At 38.8% G+C, this 14,160-nt stretch overlaps 1 protein-coding gene across 1 annotated transcript in view; it reads left to right on the top strand.

Annotated features, from left to right (window-relative positions):
• The window catches only part of LOC127653890 (gamma-aminobutyric acid receptor subunit gamma-3), a 232,605-nt gene that overhangs the window by 157,490 nt on the left and 60,955 nt on the right, over positions 1-14,160 (top strand). The window contains exons 4-5 of the mRNA XM_052140711.1: positions 1,084-1,304; positions 13,419-13,501. Of these exons, the coding sequence (XP_051996671.1) occupies positions 1,084-1,304; positions 13,419-13,501 (304 nt within the window). The remainder of the gene's footprint in view (positions 1-1,083; positions 1,305-13,418; positions 13,502-14,160) is intronic.

The following is a 14,160-nucleotide window of genomic DNA, read 5'->3' as shown; positions in this document are numbered from 1 at the left end:
ATCGTAACCATAACCAATTAGGAAGAGCTTTACTTATAAATATTAATGAGTCTTCTTCTGCCATCTTACGTTTTGGAAATCCACACGTGTGGGAGTCGAAATTAAGAAATAAAAAGTTATCTTTAATAATTTTGTTATTTGAGTTGTTTATCTCTTTAATCCCTTTACCGTTTGACCAGTTAGTGAGATCGACCAGTCGATCGCGATTGATGTAATGAACACCCCTGCTCTAAATGCTTCCTGCATGTTAAAAGCAAGACCTCTAATATTCAAAAACAAGCTACTGCAAATGAATAATGTAAAATATCAGATGGTTTCTACACTGCGTTTTCAACAAATGAAATGATAAATGTTACTAAGCATTATACCTGACAGGTTGCATGGGTCAGATGCATTATTTAGATCTGTCCACAGGTACTCAGACAGCCTTTGGTGCCATCTGCAAACCCGTTATGACGGTTTATGAAATAAAGCCAAAGAAATCTCTGAATGGTGTCTGAATGAAAGTTTGTGGGCCATGAGGTGTGATTATGTGTCTCTTTACAAAATCACATTCCATGGTTCCTTCTGCCAGCCTCTACAGTGCCAGAACCTCATAATCCTTGTTAAAGTATCTAAAGCTGACTCTGACCTCCATCCAAGCCACAAAGGGATTGGCAGCACTCCATCATTGAATACTTAATAATGCTTGCATTAATAGAAGGACTGATTCTATGAATTGTGGATGTTTTGAGCTGTAAGGTCATGTGTTTGCAGAGTATTTAATAATGAATCACTCTGGGATTGTGTTAAGAGTGCAAACGAAAAGAGTTAAAGTCAGAGATATATTAGAATGGGTAATTTAGTAGGTGGGAAATAACATTTAAGTAGAGGTTTTTAGTCATTGTTGGCCTACAATGGGATCTACAATGTATTCTTTATTATTATATCCAGCACTGTCATTTTGTTTTTAATTTGTATTTGTTAATCAACATACTAAATATGTTTATGAAATTCATGTTTGTACCATTTTCACGGCTGGTAACAAATAATGAATATATTCATGTTCTTTTGATACATGTTTATTTGTTTATTTTTCCGCAGGAGTACCAGATTGACATCATTTTTGCCCAGACATGGACAGATAGCCGACTGCGATATAACAGCACAATGAAAATATTGACTTTGAACAGTAATATGGTTGGACTAATTTGGCTGCCAGACACAATATTCAGAAACTCCAAGAATGCAGACTCACATTGGATTACTACACCCAATCAGCTACTTAGAATATGGAATGATGGAAAAATACTTTACACGCTAAGGTAAGCCATTCTTAATCATCAAATATTAGATATTTTATAGTGAAACTGACTGGTGAAGCAGGATAAGATACAAATATGATATTGGAATATAGGAATATGAATAATATGCACTGTACGTTTACATACTTGTGTATTCAATTTAACCAGTAAAGGAACAAAAACATTGTGTTTAGCTGGTTATCGACTGGGTTTGAAATTGAAATTTGAAATTGAATTACAGAAAATAAATGTAGCTTTGAGCAAGAGTTTTATTTTTATTTTTTTTATATAAAAAGTAATAGGCACAATGAGAAAATGGCTTGCTTTCAGATTATTCATTTGTTTAAAAATAAGAATTCAGCTCGATTTCAGTTTGTGTACATTGCATTTAATAATTTTTTGTTTATGTTGTTTAACTTATGCCCAATGTTTCAAGCTTTCTACCAAAAATATAACATGTTTCAGTTGCTTTCTGTTATAATATGATACTAAATTCAGAATGAATATGACTTTAGCGCCAAAATGTGCACAATCGTTTTAACTGACATATGAAAGTTCTATGACACTGACACATGAAACTGTTAATTTTTAATAATGAAAATCAGCACATCAGTAACAATGGGTCACTCATTTTTAAATGTTTTTTGAAAATGTTTTTAGTCTATTCACAAATGCATGATTAAAGGTCAAAAGAAAGGCATTTTTATTGCTGAGCACAAATTATTCTGTCAGGACTCAAGGTCATAATTACGCTGTATGAAAAGTGCAAAAGAAATTATATTTGCAAAACAGAGTTTTATAGATAAAATAGACAGTAGTTAATTCAGTGTTAATGGTCTAAATCAGGTCTGTTACACCTTCTTTACATTTGTGAAGGGCACCTTTAGATTTGTGAAAGAAAGTGGCTGCGGTTTGCGCCTCTGTAGCCCCCATTCTGTGCACTTCAGTGCTGAGCATTTACAAAGAAAAAATGACTTATTTAATTTTTCGTTTACAAAACCAATATAAAAACAAATAATGACTTGTTTTTCGTAGTTTTGATTTAATTCTCAAATTAAAAATAGGAAATTGGAAAAATAGCCATGGGACACTGTGCGTTTTGACTATTTGATTTCACTAATACAGGTGAAACTCGAAAAATTAGAATATCGTGCAAAAGTTCATTAATTTCAGTAATTCAACTTAAAAGGTGAAACTAATATATTATATAGACTCATTACAAGCAAAGTAAGATATTTCAAGCCTTTATTTGATATAATTTTGATGATTATGGCTTACAGCTTATGAAAACCCCAAATTCAGAATCTCAGAAAATTAGAATATTGTGAAAAGGTTCAGTATTGTAGGCTCAGAGTGTCACACTCTAATCAGCGAATTAATCCAAAACACCTGCAAAGGGTTCCTGAGCCTTTAAATGGTCTCACAGTCTGTTTCAGTTGAATTCACAATCATGGGGAAGACTGCTGACCTGACAGTTGTACAGAAAACCATCATTGACACCCTCCACAAGGAGGGAAAGCCTCAAAAGGTAATTGCAAAAGAAGTTGGATGTTCTCAAAGTGCTGTATCAAAGCACATTAATAGAAAGTTAAGTGGAAGGGAAAAGTGTGGAAGAAAAAGGTGCACAAGCAGCAGGGATGACCGTAGCCTGGAGAGGATTGTCAGGAAAAGGCCATTCAAATGTGTGGGGGAGCTTCACAAGGAGTGGACTGAGGCTTCAAATGTCGTATTCCTCTTGTCAAGCCGCTCCTGAACAAAAAACAATGTCAGAAGCGTCTTACCTGGGCTAAAGAAAAAAATAACTGGTCTGTTGCTCAGTGGTCCAAAGTCCTCTTTTCTGATGAGAGCAAATTTTGCATCTCATTTGGAAACCAAGGTCCCAGACTCTGGAGGAAGAATGGAGAGGCACACAATCCAAGATGCTTGAAGTCCAGTGTGAAGTTTCCACAGTCTGTGTTGGTTTGGGGAGCCATGTCATCGGCTGGTGTTGGTCCACTGTGCTTTATTAAGTCCAGAGTCAACGCAGCCGTCTACCGGGACATTTTAGAGCACTTCATGCTTCCTTCAGCAGACAAGCTTTATGGAGATGCTGACTTCATTTTCCAGCAGGACTTGGCACCTGCCCACACTGCCAAAAGTACCAAAACCTGGTTCAATGACCATGGTATTACTGTGCTTGATTGGCCAGCAAACTCGCCTGACCTGAACCCCATAGAGAATCTATGGGGCATTGCCAAGAGAAAGATGAGAGACATGAGACCAAACAATGCAGAAGAGCTGAAGGCCGCTATTGAAGCATCTTGGTCTTTCATAACACCTCAGCAGTGCCACAGGCTGATAGCATCCATGCCACGCCGCATTGAGGCAGTAATTAATGCAAAAGGGGCCCAAACCAAGTACTGAGTACATATGCATGATTATACTTTTCAGAGGGCCGACATTTCTGTATTTAAAATCCTTTTTTTTATTGATTTCATGTAATATTCTAATTTTCTGAGATTCTGAATTTGGGGTTTTCATAAGCTGTAAGCCATAATCATAAAAATTATATCAAATAAAGGCTTGAAATATCTTACTTTGCTTGTAATGAGTCTATATAATATATTAGTTTCATCTTTTAAGTTGAATTACTGAAATTAATGAACTTTTGCACGATATTCTAATTTTTCGAGTTTCACCTGTATATGGCTTGAATATTTGATTCGCACATATGGGTGGGCCTGAAACGCCCGTTCTGATTGGTCAACCTGCACCATCATCTTCCTCAGTTCTCTGCTGTTTAATTGTTCAGATTAATTAGTCTCCATTCATATTAAATTCTATACCATTTATTCTCCAAAACTTAACATGTTTATTGCAGTTGAGCTATCTCTCTCATTAAATAGTCAGACACAGTGCCTACACATAACCGTAAAATGTTCACTGGATGCAGACAGGGTTTTGTTTTCATGCGATTCATCATTAGGACAATCATTGCCACATGAAGCAATTGATAAGAGTGACACACACTTAAGATGTAAGATTAATCACTCACTCTGTATGCCAAAATGTCTTTTCACAGTTATCCTTCTTCATGCCACACAACTTGTTTTATTCATTTATAATGGTACCATGCAGTGCTGCTGATCGGTTTAGCACTGGTGGTGATCCACACTGCACTGGATAATCTGCTATCATTCGCAGTTAGGGTGACCAGGCTTCACTTTAAAACCAGGGTCATTCCCGATTTTACAAGTCATGTACTGTGTCACGGTTGACTTACGGTTGGGACACCTAATAATTAGTCTAAGGCAGCTATAGATTGATTGCTTTAAATAAGTGTTTTAAATTAACATCAGTGTTTTGTATGTTTTGAAATGAGAAATCATCAAAGAGTATTGAAAGAATTGGTTTATTAAACTTTTTACATATTGCAGTGAAATGAACAAAGCAAGATGTTCAGGGAATATACAGACTTAACATAGGGTGCATCCAAGACAGATGAGCATTCAAACCAGTGAATTATAACAGCTACTAATTTCAAGCTCAGATCATTCTGACATCCATATTTTTTAATGGGAATATGGGTGGTCTTTACCTAATGGGTCATATAAGGGGCAAATTTGAGTGCCTTTTGTGTGACAAATGTGAAGGTTATGTGTAAATGCTGATTTTAAATTCACTGTTGTGGTTTTGAAAGACGTGCATATATGAACTTCCTTTAGGATAATTTCCATGATGAGCAAATCACTCACACATGAGCGCCCAGAGCAGGGTAAAGTTAGTTTTAGGTTTAAAATTATAATTTTTCTTATATTCGGTTTCTTGTACCGGCTCGCTCTGCCGGCAGCAAGTTTACAAAGATTTTGCACCAAAAATTCACCAAAATATAATTTTTATATATATTTTTGTTCTTTGATTTGTTTGTTTTATTTTTTTAAATGACAGTGTTTTTAAGATAGAACAAGCAAGTAAATAGTCAAATAAATGGATGCTCTGATGCCAGTGACGTTTTAGTTATGGGGGATTTTTCAGACGGTCACTAACGCACCATAGGCGAATATCCAAAGAATATCGAACCTTAAAGGTCTAGGTTACTGTTGTAACCTCCATTCACTGCTGGAGGGAATGAGACGTTGTGTCGAATGAAGCGACACTAGGGGACTTTCTTAAAGGCCTCGGTTACCTCTGAACTTGAGAAAAGGCCAATGAGAATTTGGCAGACAGAATTTGCATGTCCCTCCCCCGGACATATGGGTATAAAGGTAGAGAATCATGCATCTGCTCATTCAGGTTTTGCACTGAGGAACCGAGAATAAGGTTCAAACATTGCAGTGCCTCGGTTCAGCATCGTGGCCGGGGGGACACAACGTCATGGAAAGGAGGTTACAACAGTAACCAAGACGTTAAACGTCTGTCGCTCACTTCGACGTTGCATCAAATGAAGCAACACTAGGGGTCGCTATTCAATCACGCCATGCACTGAACCGTGTACGTGAGCTGCTGACGCAGGTGCAGGCAGGCAGTTGCGTGTCAAAGCAACAGGCTGTGTCAGACTGCATGTACCCTTCCCCAACACCCTATACAAATCGTCATAAATTTTTTAGGTTCCTGGCATCCCGGAAGGGGGAGGGGGAACAAAGCGATGTGCCAAGCATGGGAGCAGGCCGGGCCATTTTAACGCTATCACACGCATCAGGGAAAGCATTCTTTTCTAAATCCTATTCTTTCAGGATAGACCCCAAGGAGACCACCACCTGCCTAGGCTGGGGGGAGGTAAAGTGTGGCAAAATACATCACATGGGTTTTCAGGCCACATGTCTACCAGCTGCGAGGGAGGAGTTGCTAGTTGGTTCACTACCTGGTCCCTGAAGGGGGTCGTAGGAACCTTGGGCACATAGCCCGGTCACGGTCTTAGGATGACATAGGTGTCTGCCGGACCGGACTCCAGGTAAGTGTCACTGACAGAGAACGCTTGCAGGTCCCCAACCCTCTTGATGGAAGTGAGCGTGATCAAGAGGGCCATCTTCAAGGAGAGGGCTCTGAGCTTGACTGATTCTAGCGGCTCGAAGGGAGGTCTCTGGAGGCCTGAAAGGACCAAGGAGAGATCCCATGAGGGGAACAGGCATGGACTGGGAGGGTTCAGCCTCCGTGCACCTCTGAGGAACCTGATGATCAGACCATGCTTCCCTAGGGATTTACTGTCCAATGCGTCATGTTGAGCCAATACAGCGGCTTCATAAACCTTCACGGTGGAGGGGACAGCCTCCCTCCAGCCTCTCCTGCAGGAATGAGAGCACTGACCCGAATGCACTTCTCTGCGGGTCTTCGGATCGGGAAGAACACCAATTCGCGAACAAGTATCCCATCCAGTGGCCAGAAGTGGAGGTTCCAGATGTCTGGGCACGGATGCCAGAAGGTGTCCCATCCATGAGAAAGAAGGTCCTTCCTCAGGGGAATTTTCCAGGGAGGAGCTGTCGCTAGGAGCGTTTGATCCGAGAACCAAGTTCGTGTTGGCCAATATTAGGCCACCAGAGTGACTTGTTCCTTAGCCTCCCTGACCTTGCACAGCACCCATGCAAGTAGGCTCACTGGGGGAAATGCATACTTACGCAGCCCCCGGGGCCAGTTGTGTGCCAGCGCGTCTATTCCGAGTACTCTGCTAGGAAGTACTAGATCGGGCAGTGGGAGGTCTTTTGGGAAGCAAACAGGTTTACCTGTGCTTTACTAAACAGATCCCAAATCAGCTGGACCACCTGGGGTGGAGCCTCCACTCTCTGCTGAGCATACCCTGTCATGACAGCACATCCACTGCCACGTTGAGGTTGCCTGGGATATGAATGGTGCGCAGCGAACTGAGTCGCTACTGTCTCCAAAGGAGGAGATGCTGTGCGAGTTGCGACATGTGATGAGAGTGCATGGTGCCTTGGCGATTTATGTACGCTATTGTGGTGGTGCTGTCTAAGCAAATCAAGACACGCTTGCACCTAAGTAGCAGGAGAAACCTCCGTAGGGCAAGAATTTACCACAAATCTAGGCAGTTGATGTGCCTACTCAGCTGGGGCCCCATCCAGGAGCCTGTGGCTGCGTGCCCGTTTGGCAGTTCAGAACCGGCTGCGTGTGCTTGTTTGTGAGGCGTGCTGTCGTTGAGACTGAGTCTAACTCCATGCTGAGAAAAGAGATGCTCTGAACTCAGCTGGAGGGATGGCTCTATAACACCCCTGTGGGGCGAGTGCCTAGAGAACTTGTTTTCTTTTTAATCATGTGGACAGCCAGGTGCTTGTGCATCGTTTACCTAGGGAAGAGATGGTAGCAGAATGCACCATGGGAAGAAGGCAAGCCGGCGGAGACAGTGTGATGCTCTGGGCAATGTTCTACTGGGAAACCTTTGGTACTGGCATTCATGTGGATGTTATTTTGACACGTATCACCTTCCTAAAGATTGTTGCAGACCATGTACACCCCTTCATGGCAACAGTATTCCCTGATGGCAGTGGCCTCTTTCAGCAGGATAATGCGCCCTGCCATACTGCAAACATTTGTCAGGAATGGTTTGAGAAACATGACAAAGAGTTCAAGGTGTTGACTTGGCCTCCAAATTCCCCAGATTTCAATCCGTTTGAGCATCTATGGTATGTGCTGGACCAAAAAGTCTGATCCATGGAGCCCCCACCTCACAACTTACAGTACTTAAAGGATCTGCTGCTAACGTCTTGATCCCAGATACCACAGGACACCTTCTGAGGTCATGTGGAGTCCAAGCCTTGACAGGTCAGAGCTGTTTTGGTTGCACAAAGGGGATCTACATGATATTAGGCAGGTGGTTTTAATGTTGTGGGTAATCAGTGTATATTAATAATACTTGATGGATTTGAGATGTCTCTATTTTCAGTGGAAAATTAAAGACAAATTCCTCTATACTTCCATGACTCGTTCTCAGTGACATCAGATTGCCCTCAAAGTTAGAGCTCCACTGCAAGACAGCCTTTCTGGTCTGGTGTGACTCGAATGTCTGTGATGTTGAGAGGCAATGAAACTCGATGATATCCTACTGGCCTTGTATGCTCCAATGCTTGGTATTTTTTGAAGATCTTTTCAACAAGATTCTTGGTGAGTCACAATTAGGCCAGGAAGCTGTAGAAACTGGATGTAACCTCACATACGTGCTTGACGAATAACATGCAATTAACTTAGTTATTACTTTACTCATGAATCGAAAACCATAATTCTAAAAATACATTAGATATCCCAGAGGGAATCCATGGCAAATCACCCTTTTGTGTTGGCCTGCAAATAGTCTAGATGTCATGACTATAGTTCTAGAATAAGAAAAAACACCCAGGCAAAGAGGAAATATCTAAAAAAACATTTTAAGAAAATGGTACCAAGGAGAGAGAATATGCTGACGCATTGTAGGCATTACTAATGATAGCAGATGCAGTGTGAATTACAGTATACACCTCTGACACTTCTAGTCCTAAACATATATGTATAATGAAGGCAGACTGGTGTGTACTTGAGAAAGATCCATCTACTAATAGCAAACTAAAGCATATGAGAATGCAAACAAATGGTTCACACTTTCTTTTAAGCTATGACACGCTCACTTACATTCCTGGAGAAAAGGAAAATTGGTATTATTATAATTAATATCCCAGCAGCTCCTCTTGCAGAGTGCAAAGATTACAACATCAAGAAATAACACTCTTTAAAAATAGTTTATCTCTCATATTCTTTGCACTGCTAAGATGTGAATCTTTACATTTTAAGTGAAAAGTCAAAAAATATTTGGGTCTGTATAAAACCATGTTGGTCTGTTCAAAAGTCTGAAACTACTGCTGCAGTTTTCTAAATATAGTCTGATTGAGTGGGTGTCCACTGAAGATGACTCTGCCCTAGTTATTCAAATTGGAATATCCAAACACACTCTGCTGAGTTACTTGTCATGTCCTTTCCCATCAGAAAAGCTCACCCCAATAAAAACAACATCAGGATCAAGACCTTGTCTGATTAGTTACACAATTATTATTATTACAAGACCATGTGTTTTAATAAATGTACTGTAAAATTTGCATTAACTCATAAACCAAAAGAAGGAAAGAATAAAAAAGTTATTTAATACCTTTGAGAGGAGTTCACCAAGATTGAATTGTTTTGACACCCTATTCACTAAAGGAATTATGCAAATAAGATAATGGCGCAAATGCATTCACAAAATTAGCACTGAGCATATTTTGCATGGCACAATTCCCCTTCTTACAAGATTGTTCAGAGAGCAAGGTTATGGAAGATGCAGTAAACTACAGTCATTTGACATACGATGCTGGGATGGTACAAAATTGTTCCCCCACTATGATCCAGGCAACTAAATGGGCTCTTGATTGTCTGGATATGTGCACAGTTATAATGCTCATCTCCATGATTTGATCATAATTTCATTAATAATTGCTGCTATAATAAATAGAAAATATAAACATACATCTCTTTTAAATAAAAGTATGTTTACCTGCTCATCAAAGGTCTCTTCTTTCTGACTTTTGTGAATAAGGCAAATTCTATAATAAGCCTAATTTGTATAGTAAGGAGCCTTGTTTGCACTGAAAAGAATAACAGTGATTTAATTTAAATATTCTAAAAGCATTGAATATGGATTTCTAGTTATTTGTAAATAAGACAGTTGCCTTTTTTTTATATAGCTTTCAAGACCTATGCTAAATATTCATAAGACAGATACTGATAAAGGAGGTTGTAACAAAATACAGATAAACAAGGAACAAACTGCACTCTGTGAGTGCAGGAGATATATTTTGGGAAGTGTACTACGTGATTAATGCATTTCTCTCAGAAACTGCCTTTCTGTGCAACTGACTATTTAGGTTTCTCTCTGCTGCCTGAAGAGCAGAGCTATACAGAGCATCTATTTGGACCAGAGGAAATTTCACTGCAATTTTACTGCATCATGCCGTCTCCAACACTCCGTAAAATATTTCCTTAGCAACAGTCGAAACAAAGCTGATGCTAAGGGGCAAATTCTGCAGATGAAACCAATCTGGAACAAAAGCTAACTAGGTGGTCCCATATGGAGCTCTATTCATGATCGATATTCAGTGACACACCATACATGCAGCAGTGGTATTTAGAAGGAGTTAGAACAGAAAGGGCTTGTGGGGACCATGAAATGTCACTCTCTATTTTAATTGCACTCATTGGAGGTAAACAATGGACGAATTTGTGTGTGCTGTAAGCTTGCTGATCTGTAACATGCAGAGCTAGGTGGCACGGGTCCAGGTCTGAGCTCAGAAATGAGGTTAATTCGATTTGACATACCTCTACATAATGCTAAATATGTGCTGTCGGGCCATTTGTTTACCAAATCAGCAATATGTGCTATGATGGCCTCTTTGTTACTTCTTTGCAAAGGCTAAGGTTGATACAGTAAACCAATTATCCACTGGCACAGTGTCACAGATTGTGTTTAAACAGCCAAAAGAGAATTGTTGGTCTACTTGTCTATTCATTTTGAATGATCATGAAGACCAACATTTTTTCATGCAGGGGATGGAATTTTCCTCTAATCTACTTGATGTTTAATAATCAGATTGCTGTTTACAGACTCAGATTAAGGATCAGGCATTTTCAATGTCTTCACCTATGAAACAATAATGAGATAGAGAAGAGCTTATGGTAAACCGGGGCTGGTTGTCTCACTTTTAACTCAAGTTTCAATTTTTCATATGGGGTTTATTTTTTTATATCAGTCTCTGTATTGGCACATACCTTAAAGCCCTGTGAACAAAAAGCTAATGAACATTACCAATGTTATTCACCAGGAACCATTATATTATTAACTTTACAAACATTTACCTTTTGTGACAACATGCTACAATATATGGGGTAAGTTGTCACACTGTGACATTTTACACAGTACATACATTAATAAACTAAGATTGTAAAAGGTAACATAACAGTAAAAAAAATCATCAAATTATTGTTTTGGCCAACAAGAACATGTGATAGATTGCCCCACAAAAAAAATGACATCCTGCCATTTAAGAAATAATTGTTAAATTCGTGAAAATAAATAATCTTAACCTGAGAACACAGTTCAACTTTTCGTTTAAAATCGAATTGAATAATTTAGTCGATTCTTGTGTTAAAGGAATAGACCACCAAAAAAACGAAATTGTCTCATCATGTACTCACCCTCATGCCATTCCAGATGTGAATGACTTACTTTCTTCAGCAGAACACAAACAAAGATTTTTAGAAGAATATCTCAACTCTGTAGGACTATGCAATGCAAGTGGATGGTAATCAGCACTTTAAAGCTCCAAAAGCACAGACAGTCAAAGTAAAAGTAATCCATCCAACTTCCATAGTTCAATTTCTGTCTTAAGCTATACGTTCGCTTTGGGTCGCAAACAGATCAGTATTTATGTCATTTTTACTATTGTTTACTTCTGGGTGATCTTTTTTGCGCGTCCATGAGGGGAATCAGTTCACACTGTGTTACGTAAGCACTTTGGCATGTTCACACGAGAACTGACGCAATACAGTTGGAAGTGCAGCTTGATTTGTATACAAGAGAGCGCTGTTCACATGTTTCATTGGTTTTGCATTAATCTGAACATGCCAGCATGCACTTACATCACGCGAGAGGCAGCAAAAACTGGTCCCCCTCATGGAGAGCAACCGGAAGTAAACAATTATAGTGAAAAGGACTTATATATTGATCTTTTTGTTACCCAAAGTGTATGTATCGCTTAAGAATACATTTATTTAACCACTTGAAATGTATGGTTTACTTTTACTATGACTGTCTGTGCTTTTTGGAGCTTTTAAATGCTGATCACCATCTGCTTGCATTGTATGGACCTACAGAGCTGAGATATTATTTTAAAAATCTTTGGTGTTCTGCTAAGGTAAGTAAGTCACACACATCTGGGATGGCATGAGGGTGAGTAAATTATGAGAGAATTTTTATTTTTGGGTGAACTATCCATTTAAAGTTTGCCAGACCAGTGTCTTTTTGTTGTGTTCGCTTGTTTACCCAACACTGCTATTACAAAAATATGGTAATATTGGAATTTTACTTTAGAGGATAAAATTCACAAAAATAGTGAAATGTAAACCACATTTGTGTAGTCAGACTTTTGACTCAAAAACATATATTTACTAACATGTAGCCCTTGTGACAACAAGGACCCTGGTCTCCTCCTCAACTATGGGTATCAGAAGAGTTCCATAGACATATAGATATAATGAGAGGCAAGATGAAATTTCTGCATCATATTAACAGTGTCATCCTTGTTCATTCTATATAGTTAATAAGCATGCAGTCACAAGCTGTGGTTCAATATATACTTCATCTTGGAGACTTTAATTAAACTTTACATCCTGCAATAATGTATGAAACAGTCGCTTCACACGTCAGTAAATTCTTTTGTCAACTAAATGGAAACCTTTCCATGTTCACATCTGTTATACAATCTTTTTTACCTGCTCAGTGTCACACAAATCAAAAGTGAAATATGACGGATATGATATAAAATCTGACATTGTTGCTTGGCTAACATTTTATTAAAGAAAAATCTCACTTATTTCTCAAAGGCTCTTGTGAGGCAGCAGATGAAAACAGAAGAGATCTGACAATTTAAAATGTTATCATCTGCTCCTTTGTTGTGTGCCAAAATAGCATGGGTAAAATATGATTTTGATATGTCACTTAATCGATATTCCTTCTGGCAATATATCTCATATTGTGTTGTTCTGCTTTGTATTCTATCGTTGTTGTTTTTTTGGGGGGGAGGGGGGGTTGCATTTAAATGTATATGTAAGGCAATAAGCAGATGCTCTTGTACAAGTGCTACTGGTAAAATAAACGTAATGCAGATACAATTCAATAGGACTTAACTCCGGTTCTAGAAGGTCTCTGTCCTGCAGAATTCGCTCTTGACACTCATCAAGGTATTTATGAGTGCTTGAAAATTATAGGCAGGTCTTTTTAAAGACCTTTGTATGATTACGGTTGGAGCAAATAAACAAGCCAACACATTGTTTTCCTCCTGATTAATCAAAGTATTCATGAAAGAGGTGAGTCTTGAGCCTTTTTAGAAGATTGCATTTTAATTGTATGTTACACTCTTCTATTCACAGATTGACCATAAATGCAGAGTGCCAGCTTCAACTTCATAACTTTCCTATGGATGAGCACTCCTGCCCCCTCGTTTTCTCCAGCTGTGAGTAGTCTCATATTTCATATAAAATTTGTTTTGAGACTAACATTCTTTACATGTTTGTTATTGTTTTGTATGTAGTTTGTTCTATTTCACATTCACTACCTTAAGCATTCAAGTACAGCAATATCTACATGCACAAGGAAATGCCACGTTTAAAGCATATCATTGCAGTGTTGCTTAGGCAACTCAGTTCTTCATGAATGGTCAAAGCTTTTCTTCATGTTTGCAATTCATGCCATAAACATTCACTTTGGAACAACAATATGCCCTATATATTTTTTAAATGTTCTCATATCTTCAGGAACAAGAGAGAAATAGAGAAATTTTCTAAAAATGCAGCATACACTATAACAATATACTTTTATAAAAGTGCAATGAAAACATATTGTTCTTTCTCATCAGTCCGGGTATTGCAACTTATCTGCTAAACCCTGTCCTATCCGTATTAACATGGTCCCTGTTTATTTCAGTCTGATTTCAACAGTTTGTGTGGAAAATTTAAATATGGATTGCTCTATACATTTTTCAGTGTAAAGGCCTTTGCAGTTACCATACCCAGAGCAATAGCTGGCACTAAAGCACAGAAAGCTGTTTTTACCTCCGACATTAAAAACTGAAGAAACTCAAAGAAGAAATCCTGAACCAGCTGTGAGGATGTG

This window comes from Xyrauchen texanus, chromosome 13 (genome assembly GCF_025860055.1).
Source record: "Xyrauchen texanus isolate HMW12.3.18 chromosome 13, RBS_HiC_50CHRs, whole genome shotgun sequence".
Lineage (NCBI taxonomy): Eukaryota > Metazoa > Chordata > Actinopteri > Cypriniformes > Catostomidae > Xyrauchen > Xyrauchen texanus.
This window is presented reverse-complemented; position numbering and strand designations above follow the sequence as displayed.